At 41.2% G+C, this 19,841-nt stretch overlaps 1 protein-coding gene across 1 annotated transcript in view; it reads left to right on the top strand.

Moving 5' to 3' along the window:
• LOC126260097 (tRNA (guanine(10)-N2)-methyltransferase homolog) overlaps positions 1-9,160 on the top strand; it is a 174,869-nt gene extending 165,709 nt beyond the window's left edge. The window contains exon 10 of the mRNA XM_049957329.1: positions 8,626-9,160. Coding sequence (XP_049813286.1) covers positions 8,626-8,775 — 150 coding nt within the window. The 3' untranslated portion in view covers positions 8,776-9,160. The remainder of the gene's footprint in view (positions 1-8,625) is intronic.
• The last annotated feature ends 10,681 nt before the right edge of the window (positions 9,161-19,841 follow it).

Raw genomic sequence — 19,841 nt, 5'->3', positions numbered from 1 at the left:
GCCCTTCAATTTGATCGCCAAGTTACGGACAACATTATTATGACCGTATGTGGGCCAATGAGATTCGTATATCAAGAATTTAGCACACTTTATCAGTAATTAAATGGCATAGTGATTCAGCCGTAGGACATATTAGTTAGTTTTGATGTGGTATTGCTATTCGCTATGGTTCCACTCAATGAAGTGTTGAATCGGATTGTTCCTCCAAATGTTGCAGAACTGTTTAAATATTGCCTCACAAGTATGTTTATAAATGGAATGATGAGTTCTATGAACAGACAGACAGTGTTGTTATGGGAGCCCCTTAAGCCCCATTATAGCGAACTTTTTTATGGAAAAATTTGGGAACATGCACTGGAAACCAAACAAGAAACCAAATATTTGGTTTTGGTATGTGGATGATACGCTTTGTTTTGTGGTAGCATGGCAGGCAGGAACTGGATTGTTTTCACAAACATCTCAATGGGATCAATCGGAAGATTTAGTTCAACATGGAGGAGGAGGCAGGCAGAAGATTGAATTTTCTTGATGTGCTAGTTTTCAGGAACAAAGATGGTAGCTTGAGCCACATGGTTTACCGAAAACCCACGCACATAGACCTTTACCTACACTGGGATTCGAACCACCATCCACAACAAAAGAGAGGCATCATAAAAATGTTGGCCGATAGAGCAAGGAAAATCTGCAAACCACAACTGCTTCACACAGAATTACAACACCCCATCAATGCATTGCACAAGAATGTTATTTGTTTGGTGAAGTGTGTACAGGATGGGCGTATGGGAAGGCGGTGGGCGTTATGGAATGAATAGGATAATTTTTAGACAAAGGCTACTTATTGGCAAAAGAATGTTAAAAAGGGGTCACATAGCCATGCCTAGGAAGGGTGAGCCGGAGCGTAGAGTTTGGCGAAACTTAGTTCACGAAGCTAACGGAAGTTGGCATCGGCCAATCGGGCCAGTCCGAGCAGCATGCCAACTGTGTTAACTATGTCCCCGGCGCCGCAGTGCTTCCCTCTCCCACAACTATCCTGCAGACCTTGTCCACAAACAGATCTCCTGAGCAATACATTCCTCCCCATCCAACAACAATGTTCCTATCCCCAAACCACACAGAAGCATCCCCCTTGTCACCCAATATTATCCTGGCCTCGAATACATCAACAAATTACTCCGCCAGGGATATGACTTTCTCAAGTCAAGCCCTGAAATGAGATCATCCCTTGACAAAATTCTCCCTACACCACCCAGAGTTGCCTATCGTTGCCCCTCTAACCTCCGTTATATCCTTGTCAAACCCTACAATATTACCAGACTACCTTCTCTACCCAGCGGTTCCTACCCCTGTAACCGACCTCGCTGCAAAACCTGCCCCATGCATCCCCCCACAATCTCCTACTCCAGCCCTGCTACTGGTAAAACATACACAATTCAAGGCAGGGCCACATGTGAAACAACACATGTCATTTATCAGCTGACATGCCTGCACTGCACAGTGTTTTACATCGGTATGACAACAACTAAACTGGCTGAGCGCATGAACAGACACAGACGAACTGTCTGCCTAGGAGAAGTCCAATACCCAGTAGCAGAGCATGCCCTCCAGCATAATTCTACGGACCTAGGAACCTGCTACTCCGTACGTGCCATTTGGCTTCTCCCACCCAACACCAGTCCCTTGGAACTGCAGAGATGGGAACTTGCACTCCAACACATCCTTTCATCCCGCCATCCCCCTGGACTGAACCTACGTTAACTAACCTCACTCCCATTTACTCTTCAGTCTTCTCCTCTTTCCCTTTCCTCTTTAGCCACTCACGCATATTTTCATCCTACATAGTTGTGTTTATCTTTATACTATATACCTCTTTACTTCTGTATGCATTGTCTTTGGTTTGAAGCTGGCACAGTACCTACAGTAGAATATCTTTGGCTTCCCTCTGACAACCATGCCTCCATCCTTGCATCCTTGCTACCCTCCCTGTTTACCTTTCCCTGTTGCTTCATAACCTGGGTTGTGAGTAACTGAATCCACTTTCCCTTCTTCCCTTTCTTTCCCCTCTCTCCTCCCTGACGAAGGAACAAAGTTCCGAAAGCTAGGAACGTAAATTTTCTGTTCTGTTTTGTGTATCTATCGGCTATACTGAGCTGATGTAAGTACTGGCCAGCACCTCTATCTCTTTGTTAGTATTTGTTTCACATCTTTATATGAGATTTTCCATTAATCATTGAGTATTTAATGAGTCTAATTTAAGACTTTGATCTTCTAATTGAGAATTCATCAAGCCTAATTGTATACTCTGCGCTTTAATTAGACTTACTAACTCAGACCAGTCAGGCCCTCCTTTGGTAATTTTCAAAGCCATGGCTGGTTCTGAAGTTTCTCCTACTTCTGGTATACTGTCCATGCTTCTATTGGCTTTAGCTCTTGTGAGCATTTAATACTAATTTCAATTATACCAATTAAACAGTAAAAGTTCACCCCACAATATTTTGTAACACTTCTTACTAGAGTAATAAAGTTTTTATTTCACGCTCAACCGGTGTAGAATTCTCACTGTGTAGGTAGGCAGATGTGGCGGCAGGTCAGCACCAGTGAACAGAAGCTGGTGCAGGTGGCAGTCGCTGTAGGTTGGTTACCGCATCTGTGTCCCCGCGATGTGTGTGTGAGCTGTATCCTCCCCGCACTGGATCTTCTTGGTCAAATCGTTCTAGGTGTATCTCTTCTTAGTCAAATACATCGAAATCTTCTCTCTGGTTTTTAATGTTGTGACTTTCTTACGTCTTCTCCTTTTTTACATTCACAAATTTTGTCCATCTGATACTTTGAGCTTAATTCAATTTCTTGGAATGATTCTTTTGTCTCATTATGCTCGGTTGCTATGGTAACATGTGATATCTGCTATGGCAACATGTGATATCTTCTTATCTTTTTTTCGTCTCAAAATTCCTGTTTTCTTCTGTCCTTTCACACCGGTCACCACACACTAACGATTTGGACGGCTAAGAGTGTGTGAATACTTTTCAACAACTATCGGTATATTTGAGCTTCATAAAGTACAAAATTCACACTTTGCATATAAACATTTGAATTCTTGTAAGTCACTCATATCGCCTCACATTAGAAACAGATTTAAATACATTTTAGAAAAGAGTTGGCTTAACAACCATAACTCTATTACAAACAAATCGTAAAATACGTCTTGCCTCCAGCAAGTCCAAGATACGAGTTTTTTTCTGAATTCCGGATCTCAAATGTTTGTGTTATTTATAACAATGGTCACTGATACAATTAACACGGAATAACCCAGAAGTTCCATAGTTCTTCCTTGCTCTTTCACCACAACTTCCATGGATCGACTGACAAGTAATTGTCGGTGCCGTTCAACCGCCGTGTCTACAGTCTTCTCACGTCAAACTTCAAACCTGCACACACAAACATGCGACGCACAGTAGGTAGGATTCTATCATCCAACTCTCACATATAAAATATCATGTGTTTGAGACGGTAGAAGGCCGAGTGGTTCTAGAATTTACGCCAAAATTCTCAAAACACTACAAGACATTCACCATTTATATTGAAACTGTCATAATCTATTAGTACTGTTGCTTCCTTAAGCTTCACTTAGTCACAAAGGTAATCTGTGTCTTATTATTTCTCAACTGTCACTTGGATTCTTTCTCACACTTAAATTCTCATTTCTTCATTTAAAAGCTGAAGTATCGTAAGTCTAGTCTTGGAAAATTATCTTTAATAACACTTTTACTCAGTAGCATAATTTCAGTAATTCAGAGGTGTTATTATCTCATACCAGTTCTTGAGATACATACACTAAATGACACTTCATCTTAGAAAAATTTCACTCGATCTCAAAGAACTTTTTCTTTAAATTCAGATAGAATTTAAAGTCTTCAAAATCACTTTTTGAATGTTTATGAGCTTTACACTCAGATAATATAGCTTCATCTCAAGCACCAACAAAATACATTAATAGCTTCCAACAAATCACAGCCAAAGCAGAATGTGAACTGAAGACCTGGTTTAATTTTTTACCGTTGAAAGTACATTTTTTCATTTGTTATCATTATTAATGCTGGGTCTGGAGAGTTGCTTCAGGATGTCTTCTTTGGAAAATGACCGTCAATTCGATGCCACTGTAGCCCAGTGATGATGGCAGTATCTTGACTGAAACACTGTGCCTTTCACCACTGCCACACCCCATGCTCATAACATGAAATATAAGAAATGACGCACATTTTTACTATATTATATAGTCATACAATATGCACGAGATTTTTTCTCTTTATTCACATTACAAAACTTGTGTCTACTTATTGTTCATGTACCACATGGCATAGGATTATCAGTGGTACAACCTACAAACCAGTGCATCATCATGAAAGCTGAGTCTCCTCCATGAGAAAAAGAATCAGTTTGATTATGCAGTGCTATACTTCAGTCTAATACTACTCTTCTCGTAAAATATTTTGGTCTAAAAGATTTTCTATAACAGAACTACCGTTTAGCCCATTTTCTAACTTGTGCCATTCTAAGTATGATGTTTTGTAATCAGCACTGCGTTCATATTAACTCATTTTTTCTTTAACTTTTTCCAGCCTCTTGATAATCACCAGCTGCAGCCTAGAGTCAAATCAGACTTAGAGGTGTCCGTGCATCCCAAAAACTATCGGCAAACAAAACAGTACAATACTTGCTTTTCTTTACTCCAAACAAGCCAGTCCCTTTTTGAAATTTTCCCATTCTTTAAGATGCGCTAAACACATTTGAGTCGCCTGCACATCTGAATGGTTAGCATGGCTGATTCCTGTGCAAAGGACATGGGTTCAATTTCCAGTATTGCCAGGAACTTTTCCGTGGAGTGAGGACTGGAATGGGGTGCAATCAGCCAAACAATGTCAGTTGAGGAGCTATGTCAGTGAGTAGTGGCAGCACCAGGTCATGAAAATTGACAGTGGCCAGGAGAGCAGTGTGCTCACCCCCACACCACTCCTCCATACCACAAACAATGACGTCATTGGTGGAGGATGACTCGGTGGTTGGTTAGCACAAATGTGTCCAGTAGAGTCTGTGGATGAAGGGAGAGAGAGAGACTAAAGAAACACATTTGAAGAGATATTTGATTGCATTTCGGTCCTGTAGCAGTCTTTTTGGTGTTTGCTCAGGCCCACACCTAACAACTTTTCCACCTATAAACTGCTGAAATGCTTTTTTTCTCTCCACAGACCATTACCTAAATCTTAAAGCTTTTCATTTCCTGTCAGTCTAGCCATTAAAAAATGTTCAGTTCCTTGAATGATTTTGTCAGTTGCTGTAATACCATTACTTTCACTTTTTTTGCATGCAATCCTCCTCGACTCAAATGCCACCCATACTGACATCTCTCTTTTGATCAATGTGGTCCCATCTCTGCGCTGCTGATGCTGCAGTTGCTTCCAAACAATGTTTTCCTTGCATATCAACGTACTCAAAATTTTGAAAAATGGCACTAATTTTTGCACAAGCATTGTGCTTAAGTATCTACACCACAGCAACCTTAATCAATTATAAGTAGAACTGTGTAACTAATGATGTACTTTGACTCAGAGGATCCTAATCATTCTCACTATCAATTAAGGAAGCCTCAGTGTCTTCTCCCCATCCTTCTGATTCCCCCGACGCTGCTTGTTTAGTGAGTAGCACAAAGGGTAAAATCTGTACTGTCTTTACAGCATTGTCTTTTTTTCAGCCTTACACTTTTATTTTCCATAACCTGATGAAGCCTTGTAAAACTTTTTTCCAATTTAGTCATTCATTTCTATTTTAACAAAACTCCTAAAACTGTGTGATGCACTGACAAAAAAATAATTTCTTACAAATCTCAAAATAACGGAGCATGCAGCAGGCTATTCAGCCTGACTTACTTCTGAGCACTACTTATGAGCAATGACAAGCCACAATACAAAATAAAATACAACGAAACAAACTTTTGCATGTACACACGCTCAAGAATTTGGCAGATTCATTGCTGTATCTCAGCTTGCCGAAACTCGGTTTCAATCGCTGGACCTGTACAGTAGCTTATAGTAGAGGCTGACTGATTGTAGCTCAGCTGACCGGTCACCTTCTCAACTAAACAAAAATGAAGGTATAAACTATATTAAAGTGACCAAAACAGACATTTTTTTGTCTACATGTCATCCTAATTCTCTATAAGGGGAAATCATTTGGAAATGATGAAAAGAAGAAAGTATCAAATGTAGGATTGTTGATTACAATTAATTAAACTTTTTACAGTTTCACACTTTTACGTGCAGGGTAAATTAAAAGCCATCCAATGCAAAAATTGTTTTAAGGCACTTAATTCTTTTACTGGTGAATGAGCTTTAAATACTTATTATTATATAAAACTAGTAAAAAAAAGTTGTAAACTAATCAAAATTAGTGCCACAGCTCAGTCAGTATGCAAAACCAGAACTTGACGAGAGGCATGAAGTTCAAAATTTGTATGTTCGAAGTCATACATATTACATAGCATTCTATAGGATTCAGGTCAGGACTTCATACAGGACAGTCCATTACAGGGATATTATTGTCGTGTAACCACTCCGCCACAGGTCGTGCATTATGAACAGGTGCTCAATTGTGTTGAAAGATCCAGTCGCTGTCCCTGAATTGTGGGAAGCAAGAAGGTGCATAAAACATCAGTGTAGGCCTGTGCTGTGATAGTGTCATGCAAAACAACAAGGTGTGCAAGCCCCCTCCATGAAAAACACGACCACACCATAACACCACCGTCTCCAAATTTTACTGTTGGCACTACATGTGTTGGCAGATGAAGTTCACCAGGCCATCACCGTACCCACTCCCTGCCATCGGATTGCCACATTGTGTACCATGATGGGCATCATTCCAAAAAACGTTTTTCCACAGTTCAATTGTCCAATGTTTATGCTCCTTACACTAAGCGAGACATCGTTTGACATTTACCGGCGTGATACGCGGCTTATGAGCAGCTGCTTAACCACGAAATCCAAGTTTTTTCACCTCCTGCCTAACTGTCATAATACTTGCAGTGGATCCTGATGCAGTTTGGAATTTCTGTCTGATGATCTGGATAGATGTCTGCCTATTGTACATTACGACCCTCTTCAACTGTGGGCGGTCTGTGTCAGTCAACATACGAGTTCGGCTTGTACGCTTTTGTGCTGTACGTATACCTTCACGTTTCCACTTCACTATTACATCAGAAACAGGATGTTTAGGAGTGTGGAAACCTGGCATACAGACATATGACACAAGTGACACCAAATCACCTGACCCCGTTCGAAGTCCATGAGTTCCGCGGAGCGCCCCGTTCTGCTCTCTCACGATGTCTAATGACTACTGAGGTCGCTGATATGGAGTCCTGGCAGTAGGTGGCAGCAAAATACACCTTATATGAAAAACGTATCTTTTTGGGGGTGTCCGGATACTTTTGATCAAATAGTGTATGTATCCGCATAAGGAGACAGCTGACTGTCTAATAATACCAGTGATGTTTCTTAAATGGGACATTCCCTGAAAAGCTGAGTGTAAATAGGAAAATTTAGTATTGGAAGAAACTTCAAATTCTAGGCAGTTACATTATTATTTTTCTGCTGTCAAAATTAGTTTATGAGTGCATATTAAGGAAACACAAACAAGGAAAGTTTCTACATATGGTAATGGCTGGTACGGAGAGGCAGCTAGCATGCAGGATTGGTATGTGGCACCAGTGAGCTCTGTTTGTCGCAAGCAGGGGGAGTTGTGGACTGGAAGAGGAATTGAGAGGCAGCCGATAGGAAGATGTGAGTGTGGAATTAATGATGTGAAGGGCATAAGGCAGGGGTGTGGGACAGAGGGGATAGAAGAGATGTATGGAAAATGCAAGAAACAGTCACTGAACAGTTTTACTTGCACTATTGAGTGGCAAATACTGTTGGTTTACTGCCTTATTCAGCCAATAATGGAAATACCTGACCACAAATATCCAATATTACTAATCTATATTAACATTATTACAATGAGTTGTGCTGTTCAGGTGTGCGATGAGCAACAAAGAAATTCAACCTGACTCCTTGAGCTCAAAGTCACTCCTTTGTGAAAGCTGGCACGACAGAGTGATGAAAACAGCAGTCTCTTCATGCTAAAAACATTTCCGTGAACCACTGATGAACTCTCTGATTTAAGAAAAATTGCAGCATTTAACAGCTAACCACTCTTCTGTCTTCCACCGCAATATGTCTTAAGAGCAGTGGTCCAACTGCTATGGTATAAGATGAACATAGGATCATGGCTACAGTGCATTTGTGGACAAGTCTAAGGATGTACGGAAACAAGTTGTAGCATGCTATGTGCTGCAAAGCTTTCCAAGCACTGTACAGATACAGAAATGGTTCTAAAACTGTCCAAAAGCTTTAGAACAAAAAAAACTTTATAACATCTCATAATTTATGGTAGACACTTAGAATCTGAAATTAAGGATTACATTTCTATTTTTCACACTCCTCTTTAGTGTGCACACATGGTACTTTACGATGCACTATTAATATGATTTAACAAATTTCATAAACTTCTGAAATATCACAGTTATGTTGCATATTGCAGGACCAAGTTGGGCAGCCTGACTGCGAAGCTCTGACAGCCGAATTTCGTGAAAAATTCTTTCGTTTTGGTGAAGAAGTTAGGAAATATCGCAAGCTACATAAAAATGAGATGAAAACGGTTGTCAGCAGGAATGAACCTACAACTGAGTAGTGTCAGAGGAATGTTGGAAGTATGTGGAAGGAAACAAGAACTGCAAATGGAAGTAATAAGTGCTCTGAATGTGGAACACAAAAATACACTGGTGTTCCTACTATTTGATGCGAATAATGTGCAGCATTGTACCTGTTGAATCTTTGCTTGTAGTGATAAGAAAAGGTGTGTGTGTGTGTGTGTGTGTTTTGTAGCATGTCAAGATTTTACTTGTGTTGTGTATATTTATTATAATTGCTCCTGAATTTATTTCTGCCCAAAACACAATTTTAAGCATTCACATTCCATCTTGTGTACAGTTCCTACTCCTTTTATCAATCCAACCATGTACAACTCTTAAAATTTTATTGGGACCAAATACATTTCCTGTTTTAGAAAGAGAAACAAATGAGTGAAAGAATTTATTGGACATTACGCTGATACAATTTATGCATCACATGTATTTAAATATTATATTTCCTAATATTTGTATTAGATTACAAGAACAAAAGCAACTTTCTACAATTTCGCCACAGTGAACTGATGAAATAGTTTGTTCACTGTCAAAGAAACTCTATGAAACGAATTCAAATAATTACAGAGGTAACTCAGTTGATAATTCTGCATATTTCATAATTTGCAACTTAACATTTATTGAATTGAACATTATAAAATACTGTATTTACTAGTTACATACCTGGCTTATTCGAACTGTAACTAAATTTAAAAAGTGTGTAGTGGGTGTGATTTTTTACTAAATTTTAAATGCTGATGTTTAGGAAAGTGTCATGTCACCAATCATGTTGTGCCTGACACTGGACAGGGATGACCCACTTTGCTTTGCTGAGAGAAAGAATTCACAAATGCACCATATTTTTCAAGTAAATTTTCAATAAAGTAACTTTGAAAATCAGTTCTCCCAAATTTTCCACTGAGTTTACTGAACAAGTATGAATTTGGAGCTGCAACATCTGTCAGATGACAAAATTGCTTTATGTAATATTTTCAGAGACATTTCCTTGTTGGTGTATAATTTGTCATGTGTAGTTAGCTAAGCTCCACTCATTCTGTCATTGTATTTGAGGATAACGTTCGGTTCCATTTTCAATGTTTTCTTCCTCTCAATTTATTGTAGTTCATTACTTTAAATACTGTGAAGTGTGTATTTTGTTCTCGCCATTGCATCACCATCAATTTTGCTCTATAAAACATTTTAATTTTGCCCTGCTGCAGTTATGTCTCCCTCAAAGCAGCTGAGTTTCTTCCTGTTACTCACAAATGTGCCAATGCAGTCAGTTATTATAGAGACAAGAAAATCAAGTTACCAGTAAACCTGGTACATCTTTTGTCACAATATCCTTTAAGCAGTGAACAAAACAACTTTAAATGCAAGTGGATATTCCACTATAGTTTGGCTCAAATGCAATATCTTCCCTGTGTATTATCAAATAACATAATTAGCCACCATTTCCTCCTTAAAACAGAATGATTTGATCAGAAAATGAGCCTGTTTCATTGGTGTATACTGTTTAATAGAGAGCTGCACATCTACAGTAAGAGAGACTGAGCAGTAGATAATTCTCACTTGCTAGTGACAGTCACAGGTTTTAATTTTTTAATTTTGCAGGAATACTATAGCATTTCAAGTAAAAACTATTGTCAGTAAAATGAGGAAAAAAAAAAAAAAAAAAAAACGGAAGACTGAATCTATTTTTCGACATCACCTTTCAGAAAATCAGTGTTTCAATAATGGGTCTCTAAATTATTCAGTGTGGGAATAACATTGCAAACAGTTAATACAATTCTCCACATGTGAACTTTAGAAACTGTTTAGCATATTTGTTTGTCACATTAGTTGTCAATGACATTGTAATATTTTTTTAAAAAAATCAAATCAAATCTGATTCTGCGTATCTGCAAAATGAATTTTTACGCCTGATGTCCCAGTAAGGGAAAATGTGTCCCTATGTGCAATACAAAGAGCATACCACATTCTTGTACAACCACTGACAGCAGTCACCACTTCTTCGAAGCTGCCTTAATCACTTTAAATTTCTGTTTCATTGTCATTAAAGTCCTCCTCATTACGGTCTCCTCCAATGCAGACAATTCGTTACAACTTTCATTAATAATCTTTCAGTGTCTTCATGCAAAGATTAGGATGATGCACACTTTGACATGCTTACTTCTGTGTGTGAACACATTGTCTATCATCTTACGAAATAGTTGTTTCACACAACAGAAATACCAGTGATATCTGTTAGGTGAAGCTTAGACCAATATTAAACTTTAAAAGATATTTGGCAAATTTTTTTGGATGGTGTACTTTGATCATACCTTTTGTAAATGTTAGTGCATGATCCTAGCTTCTACAAATGATTTGCCAAAATACTTTGGCACTGTATTACTGGCCTTACAATAAGTAGTGCAACATTTGCTCTGCATACATTCTGTACTGATTCCAAAATGTTGCCAACTGCATGCTTCAACACTGTCTGTAGAATATGCAGCACAGCATCACCAAATATACTGAAATCAGTTTGGAAAGCACACATGTTGAGGCCTGCCCAAGTCTAGTTTTGTAGAGCACGGCAGCAGCTTTACAATGGACTCCAAGGCCAGCTCTTAAGAACATGGTTGAGGACTTAAAGCATCCTTCAGCAAGACTAATTACAACTGATGTGCAGCAGGTACTACACATCAGCATGTATAACAAGTTGGTGATAGGGTTATTTTGTTAGGGGTTTGTACCATCTTCTGAGTGGAGAATCTAAGCCAAATTCCATTTGATACATAATTGTACTGATATCATTTAATGTTGCTGAATTATCAATTTCATCTCCATTGATCCATACATATCAGTGCATAAATATCTCCTTGTAGTAGGGTAAGCCATGATCCTCCCAACTATTCAGTGGTGCTATTCTCACATACCCAGTGGGAGTAATTTTTAAAAATCATAGGAGGATGTATCACTGACAACAAAAGTTTGAGACAGGCTGGAAAGCATTGTCAGATATCTCAATGGTTAAAGTAACAGCTCACAGGAAACTAGGTTCGAGTCCAGGTCTGGCACAAAGTTTCATCATATATCCATAACACAACATTTCACCATCCCACTAAACAATTTTGCTAAAGCATGCAACAAGTTTAGAGTGATAAGTGACTGGTGGCATTGACGCGTATGCTCTACATCTGAAGAAGCCAAGCCTGGCTGCATTCTACCAAGTTGCTCAGAGTTTGAAACAACCTTTGGGCCACAGGTAGTTTATTTGAAGTAAGGCTTGTCAATCATTAGTTGGTATTGTAACTGGTGATGGCCTTATTAAAGAAACTTTTCAAACATTTACTTGAAGAAATATAAGGGAACCATAGAAAATCTGTACTGAAGGGCCTTAACTGCTCTGTCTTTTCACTGGGTGTGTCTGGAGGAAATTGGCTCCACCTCACAAACTGGCTACACTGAGAAGGAGCAGGATAAGTAAGTGCCACACCCATAATCAATGATGGCAACGTAACGGTAAAATGTTTTGTTGGCAGTGTTAAAAAAACTGCCACATTTTTCAGATACCACATTAAACTTCGGGTCCCATTATAATAAACAGCTGTGTGAGCTAGTTCCAGAGTCAAAGGAAGGGAAGGGTATTCCACTTACAATTGTGGACCATTTTAACAAAACTCAACACGATTTACAAAGTTTTACAGGAGATGTATGCTTTAGATGTACTCAATTGCATTGATTCAAAATAAATAAATAAATAAATATTGATGATTGACGTAAATAAGGCTATATGAAGAAATAACTGAAGTTCATTTCTGTCCTTTCCTTTGATTCCTTTATTGAAGAAAAAAGTGACAAATTACAGTGTTTTTTTTTTTTTTTTTTTTTTTTTTAATTATATACAAAACTCAACAAATCTATTTTTTCCCATGCAAGTTTCTTCGTTATTGTATTCAGCTATGTGTTATAAATATACATCCTAAGCATTTAAATTCAGTGGCTCTTGAGTATATTAGATTTTGTAGATAATATCAGAATAAGAATTTAGCTGTGTGTTAGTACATCTATATTTTTCTTTTAACAGTATTTTGAAAAGGAAAGTTGCCACTCACCATATAGTGGAGATGCTTAGTTGCAGATAGGCACAGAAAAGACTGTCACAAATATAGCTTTACCAATAACGTCTTCATCAAAATTAGACGACAAACACGCAAATACACACCCATGCAAATGCAACTCACATACACAACTTGCTGTCCTAGGCAACGTAACTCATAGGCATTGCCATCGCTGTGGAGTTTTTGTTTTGGGATCCACAAGAGTCAGAAAATAATCAGAGACTTACAAGGAACCCCTTCAGTGCAAGGTTGCTAAAAGCCAATGTTATTTATGGCATTTGACACCATGTATATTGGTTGCTAATGGCAACAGGGGGCAGAATGGTAGACACGGCATGAGACTGAGTGAAATTGAACTGATTACTTGACAAGTAACTCACAATGGTGCTAAAGGGCTTGTGGTGTTGATATAAAGCAGAGCAATGGCAATGATAAACAAAGGAAACATTGCTTTGTATCTGCAACAGTCGCTGAAGTTAACGTTTTGTCAGAAAGGTACCCAAGAAATTTTGCAGAGTGAGAAAGAAGTGGTAGATGAAATATTAGTGTAATGTGTGGTGTTGTATATGCTCGACTGTGTGAACGATGTAAAGGAGGGGTATGATTTTTTTTGCTTTAGGGTGCAAAAACAACTGGGGGTCAAAGCTATAGAACACGAAGACAGAGAGCAGTTAAAAAACGACTACACATCAGTCCCAATTGACATAATAGTAGACAACTAAAAACAGGCATATGGAAAAAGTGCTAAAAAAAACACCATACAGAAACGGAGATTCAAAACTAAAAATTAAATGGACTTCGCCTTATTGCGTTGGCAGATAAAAAGTAAGACATGGTCTACAGCCCGCGCGTCATTTGCTAAAACGGCCGATAACTCATATGGCAAACCCAAATGGGAAAGTAAAAGGTTAAAAATGGACATTCCATCAGGAAGTGGCAGACAGTTAAAATTTGAGTGCAATGTGTACAAAGTGGTGGGGATAGCGCCACTTAGCAAATGACGATGGTAAAAAGGCAGTGCCCAATACGCAGCTGAGTTAGTATAACCTCCTCCCAGCGGGAGGGCCAACGGGGTTGTCCAATCCGCTGGGAGAGGCTTCATAAACCGGAGCTTATTCCCATAAAGAGAGGACCAATGGCAATGCCAAAGGGACACCATCCCCTGACAGACAGCAACACAGAGATCACCGGAGGGAATATAGACATTTGTGGGCTGAGGTATGAGGACTGCAGCTTTGGCAGCAGCCTCGTTTCCTGGCAGACTGACATGACCAGGAACCCACAGAAACATCACACTGTTTCCACCAAGAGTGAGCAGTTGACAGTTTTCCTGGACCCGCACAGCACTAAGGGATGGGCGGTGTAGAGTGCACATAGACTATGAAGGGCACTGAGCGACTCTGATCAGAGGATACAATTGAAAAAGCTGTGTCGCCGGATGTACTCTATGGCCTGATACAAGGTGAAGAGCTCAGCTGTAAATACTGAGAAGTATGCCGGAAGCTGATATCGAGACACGGGAGCCAATGACGAAGGCACACCTGACCCCACATTCAGTCCGAGTCATCAGTGTATGCAAAGGTATAACCGTGAAGTTCCATGCGAAGGTCGTGAATCTGAAGGCAACAGACTGAGTCTGGAGTAGCGTCCTTAGGAAGCAAATGAAGGCCAAGGTTAACATGGGCCACTTCACAAAGCCAAGGTGGTGAAGGGTTCACACCCATCGGGAAAGGTGTGAAGTTAAGCCGCCGTAGCAAGTGCCGAAAGCGGACTTCAGGAGGTAACAAAGGAGGAGGACGAGCCCCATACTGACGATCAAAGGAATCATCAAAAAAGGAGGCGCAGGATGGGTGGCCACGCATGGCAGACAAACGGCATGCATACCTGCTGAGGAGAAAGTAACGGCGGTAGGACAGGGGTAGTTCAGCAGCCTCAGCATAGACACTCAACCGGGCTGGTGTAAAAGGCACCCGTGGCCAAACGGATGCCACGATCGTGAATACTGTTGAGATGGCGTAAGAGGGATGGGCATGCAGATGCATAAAGAAAGCACCCATAGTCGAGTTTCGAAAGGACAAGCGACAGGTACAAGCGGAGGAGGGTGGTTCGATCGACACTCCAGGAAGTACCATTGAGGACACGCAGGACATTGAGGAATGGCATACAGTGGGCTGCCAGGTAAGATACATGGGAGGACCAAGAGTGTTTCCTATCGAGCGTAAGCCCCAGGAATTTCGTAGTTTCAACGAATGGAAGGGCAATAGGCCCAAGATGTAAAGATGGTGGGAGAAACCACTTGCGTTGCCAGAAATTCATACAGACGGTTTTGTCAGCGGAAAAGTGAAAGCCATTGTTGATGCTCCAGGAATAAAGACGATCAAGACACTGCTGAAGATGCCGCTCAGTGAGACAGATCCATGGAGAAATGCAATAGATGGCAAAATCGTCAACAAAAAGGGAGCTGGAGATGCCTGGTGGGAGACAGGCCATGGCAGGGTTAATGGCGATAGCAAAGAGGACGACACTCAGGACAGAACCCTGAGGCACACCATTTTCCTGGATAAAGGTGCCCGACAAGGCAAAACCCACACACACCTTGAAAACTCAATCTTGTAAAAATGCCTGAAGGAAACAAGGCAGGCGACCACAGAAGCCCCACATGTAAAGAGTACAGAGGATTCCAGTTCTCCAGCAGGTGTCATAGGCCTTCTCCAAATCAAAAACACGGTCACAGTCTGGGGCCTTCCATATAAAACCATTCATGACATGAGTGGACAAAGTAACGAGATGGTCAACTGCAGAACAACGTGCTCCAAATCCACACTGTGTATTCGTCAGTAAATTGTGAGACTCCAGCCACCAATCCAGCTGGGCATGAATGATACATTCAATCACCTTGCAAATGCAGCCGGTAAGAGATATGGGGCAGTAGCTAGAAGGAAGGTTTTTGTCCTTACCGGGCTTAGGTATGGGTATGACGGTGGCTTCATGCCAGCATCCGGGAAATGTGCCCTCTGCCCAGATGCAGTTCTATGTGTAAAGCAGAAAGTGCTTGCCCACAAGAGAAAGGTGCTGCAACCTCTGAATGTGGTTGCCTCCCGGCCCTGGGCTGGAGGATCGGGATGAACTAAGAGCATGATTGAGCTCCCTCATAGTAAAGGCGGCATTGTAGCATTCACGATTCGGATAAGAGAAGGGTATTGCCCGAGCCTCCTCTGCGTTTCCAATAGTGGGAAGAGCTTGAAACTTCCACAAAATGGTGGCCAATGTGTTGGAAATAGTAATAGGGTCCATGATAACATTGTCTGCTACTGTGAGGCCGGAAATGGGGGAATGGGTCTTGGTCACAGAGAGCCATCGGAGGTTGGCCCTCATGACAGAGGAAGGGGTGGAACTGTTAAAAGAACTAGTGAATGAAATCCAGCTAGCTCATTTGCTATCCTGAAGAACACGACGACACTTTGCAAGCATCTGTTTATAATGAACGCAGTTTGCCATCATAGGATGGCGGTTAAAAACACTAAAAGCACATCTCTGTGCGCGAATTGCATCATGGCATACCTCAGTCCACCAAGGAACTGGGACACAACATGGTAAATAGGAAGTGTGAGGAATGGAACGTTCTGTAGCAGTAAGGGTAAAGTTGGTGAGATAGTCCACCTGGTTGTCACAACTGGGGAAATCTTGTTCTTCGAAGGTCGCCAGGGAGGAGTAAAGCTACAAGTCAGCCTTAGTAAGCTGCCATTTGGGCGTGCAAAGGTGAAGGACGTCTGCCCTGGTGACAGCGAATGATAGATGGACATAAATGGTACAGAGGGAAAAATTCAGGTGGGGAAGGAAAAGGCGAACTGTAAAAGCTTGAAGGTTGGTAATCAGCGGGATGGGTTGACTAAGAATGTCATCCTGTATGAGTAGCATGGGATGGAATGCCAACCTGAGGAGGAAGGTCAAAACGAATCGGTAAGTAATGTGAAAGCTCAAAGTGGTTGTTAGGGCGTAATTTCGTTTCCTGGAGGCAGAGTACAAGGGGATGCTGCAATGCTAAAAACAGCTGTAAATCCTCTTTGTGGGACCGAAGGCCACAAACGCTCCATTGGAGAACAGTCATGAGGAGGAAGAGATGTAGGGGATTCAAATCGGCAGCTGCCGAGTGACAGCCAGTGTAGAGTTGCTACTATAGGCACAGAAGCAGGAGGGTCATTCCATGTCAAATCAACCAATTGTACTACATGATTAGAACCATGACCCCTCAGATTTGGATGAATTTTTTTTTCACCCACTAAAACTAGTTTAAATTTGAAATTTCAAATTTTTCTGACCTTTGGTTTTTGAGTTTCAAGGGTTTAAAAATAAAAAAAACCTCTGTTTTTGATGAATCGATGATTGCTTTAAAATGCTGTAGCTCAAAAACTATACAACCTAGAGAGCTCAAACTTGCACCATTGTTTTCCTCTAAAAATCCCTTTCAATTTGATATGTAACATGACTATGCTACCTAAATCTGAAAATTTTAAACTATTCAAAAAAAAAAAACGTTTTTTGAAATTTCCAAGATACGTACCCTTGGATTTTTTTTTTTTATAAACATATGTGTTGTCCAGTCTAACTGCAAAATTTCAAGATGGGATCTAAATGGGCTCTCATATAAAATAATATTTTTCTACCACAATACACACTAGTGAGGTGAAAAGCAGACTATTTCTAGGCTATGAATACTAAGGTAGGCCTATGTAATTCTAACAAACTTAAATTATTATGTTAGCCTTTTTATGCAACATTACTCTCTTATTGTTTGTTAATTCATTAAATGATATAGTGTTGTTTTAATTTAATGTTCATGATTCTTTTAACTATGCATCAGAAGGAAGTGAACACATTTTAATTGGTAATATACGTGCTACAAGTTAAAATTTTGAATAAAGCCACTCACAAAATTGTTAAGGCTTTCGTGGCCACTTGTTGACAAACTGCCTATTGGCTTCTGTCTCGGGTTCTTCGGCCGACGTTCATGTAATGATTTTTCTGACGTTTCGCCAGCACGAGTGGCTGGCATTGTCAAAGCTTCACCCTCCATTGCCGGTGGTGAACTGGAGGCGAGCTCGCGGCCGCAGGCTATATGTACCTGGCGCGCCAACGTCCGAGGGCTTCTCCGCGGTCATTTCCGGTGCGGTTCTCCTCTTGCTACCTGCGACGGTCGTTCGCTGCAGTACGGGAAGCCAGGATCCGTTTACCTTAAGGCTTTCCTCTTTCTTGTTGAAACTGTTCGCGTGTTTTTGGATTTCTACAGCTTCTCTGAACAAGCGCGTGTGATAGTGCTTCTCTACAGCCAGAACTTCCGTGTCGGCGAATTTTATAACGTGGTCGGTCTCATTCAGTGCGTGCTCTGCCACGGCCGATTTCTCCACCTGCCCCAACCTGCAATGTCGCTTATGCTCTTTGATCCTGGTATTAACGGATCGTCCAGTCATTCCGACATAAACTTTTCCGCAAGTGCAAGGTATGCGGTATATTCCCGACATTGCAAGTGGGTCTCTTTTCTCCTTCGCCGATCTAAGACACTCTTTGATCTTCCTTGTCGGTTTGAAAATCGTCTTTACGCCATGTTTGCGCAATATACGGCCGATTCTGTCCGTCACTCTGGGAATGTATGGCAGAAAGGCCGTACCCGACATCTCTTTTTCTGGTTCCCTACTTCGCCGAGTGTTTGGCTCTGTTACACTTCTAATGTAATTTGTGGAGTACCCATTGCTCCTCAGAACAGTTTCCAGGTGTTGCATTTCTCGTTTGAGGTGTTGAGGCTCACATATTCGTCCTGCTCTCGTTACGAGCGTACTAATCATGCCTCTTTTCTGGCTCGGGTGGTGGTTTGACAGTTTGTGCAGGTATCGGTCTGTGTGTGTCGGTTTTCGATACACGCTGTGTCCCAGGTTTTCGCCGTCCCTTGTGACCAGGACATCTAGAAATGGCAGTTTCTTGTCCTTTTCTACTTCCATGGTAAATGTTATGTTGGCATGGAGGCTATTCAAGTGTCTCAGGAATTCACCGAGCTGTTCTTCACCATGGCTCCACACCACGAAAGTATCATCGACGTACCTGTACCACACCTTAGGTTTGCAAGTCGCCGAGTCCAGTGCCTGTGCTTCGAATTGTTCCATGAAGAAGTTGGCCACCACTGGACTGAGAGGACTACCCATGGCGACGCCTTCCAGCTGTTCGTAGAAATCGCCATTCCACGTGAAATAGCTCGTGGTGAGACACGCATGGAAGAGCTTTTTGATGTCTTGCGGGAACATGGAACCGATGTGCTCCAGAGCGTCGCTGAGTGGCACTTTCGTAAATAACGAAACAACATCAAAACTGACCAGGATGTCGTTTGGCGCAAGTTTCAGTTTCCTCAGCTTCTCAATGAAATGTCCTGAGTCCTTAATGTATGTGTCGGTCTTTCCCACGTGTGGCTGGAGCAGAGAGGCCAAGTGTTTCGCCAGTTTATACGTTGGTGAGCCAGGAGCGCTAACGATCGGTCTCAGTGGAACGTTGTTCTTATGGATCTTGGGTAATCCATACAGCCGAGGTGGTAGGGCTTCTGTGTTGCGCAGGTTTCTCTGTATGTCCGCCGGCAGAGAAGACGCCTTGATTAATCGATTCGTATTCCGAGTGATACGCTGCGTCGGATCTGCGCTTAGTTTTCGGTACGTCGTCGGATCTAATAGGTCTCGGATCTTTTGCTCGTAATCTTCGGTCTTCATTACGACGGTCGCATTCCCCTTATCGGCAGGCAGTACCAATATACTCTTGTCGGCGTTGAGATTCTTAATGGCTTGTACCTCTTCTTTCTTCAGGTTGCAAGCTGGTGGTTTTGCTCGGCGCAGTATCCTGGCTGTTTCAGTGCGTATTTCCTCTGCCCTTTCACAAGGAAGGGTCCGAATGGCTGCTTCGGTGTTGGCAATGATGTCCTCCATAGGTATAGT

Source organism: Schistocerca nitens, chromosome 1 (assembly GCF_023898315.1).
Source record: "Schistocerca nitens isolate TAMUIC-IGC-003100 chromosome 1, iqSchNite1.1, whole genome shotgun sequence".
NCBI classification, from domain to species: Eukaryota; Metazoa; Arthropoda; class Insecta; order Orthoptera; family Acrididae; genus Schistocerca; species Schistocerca nitens.
The sequence above is the reverse complement of the archived record's forward strand: the minus strand, read 5'-3'. Positions and strand labels throughout refer to the sequence as shown.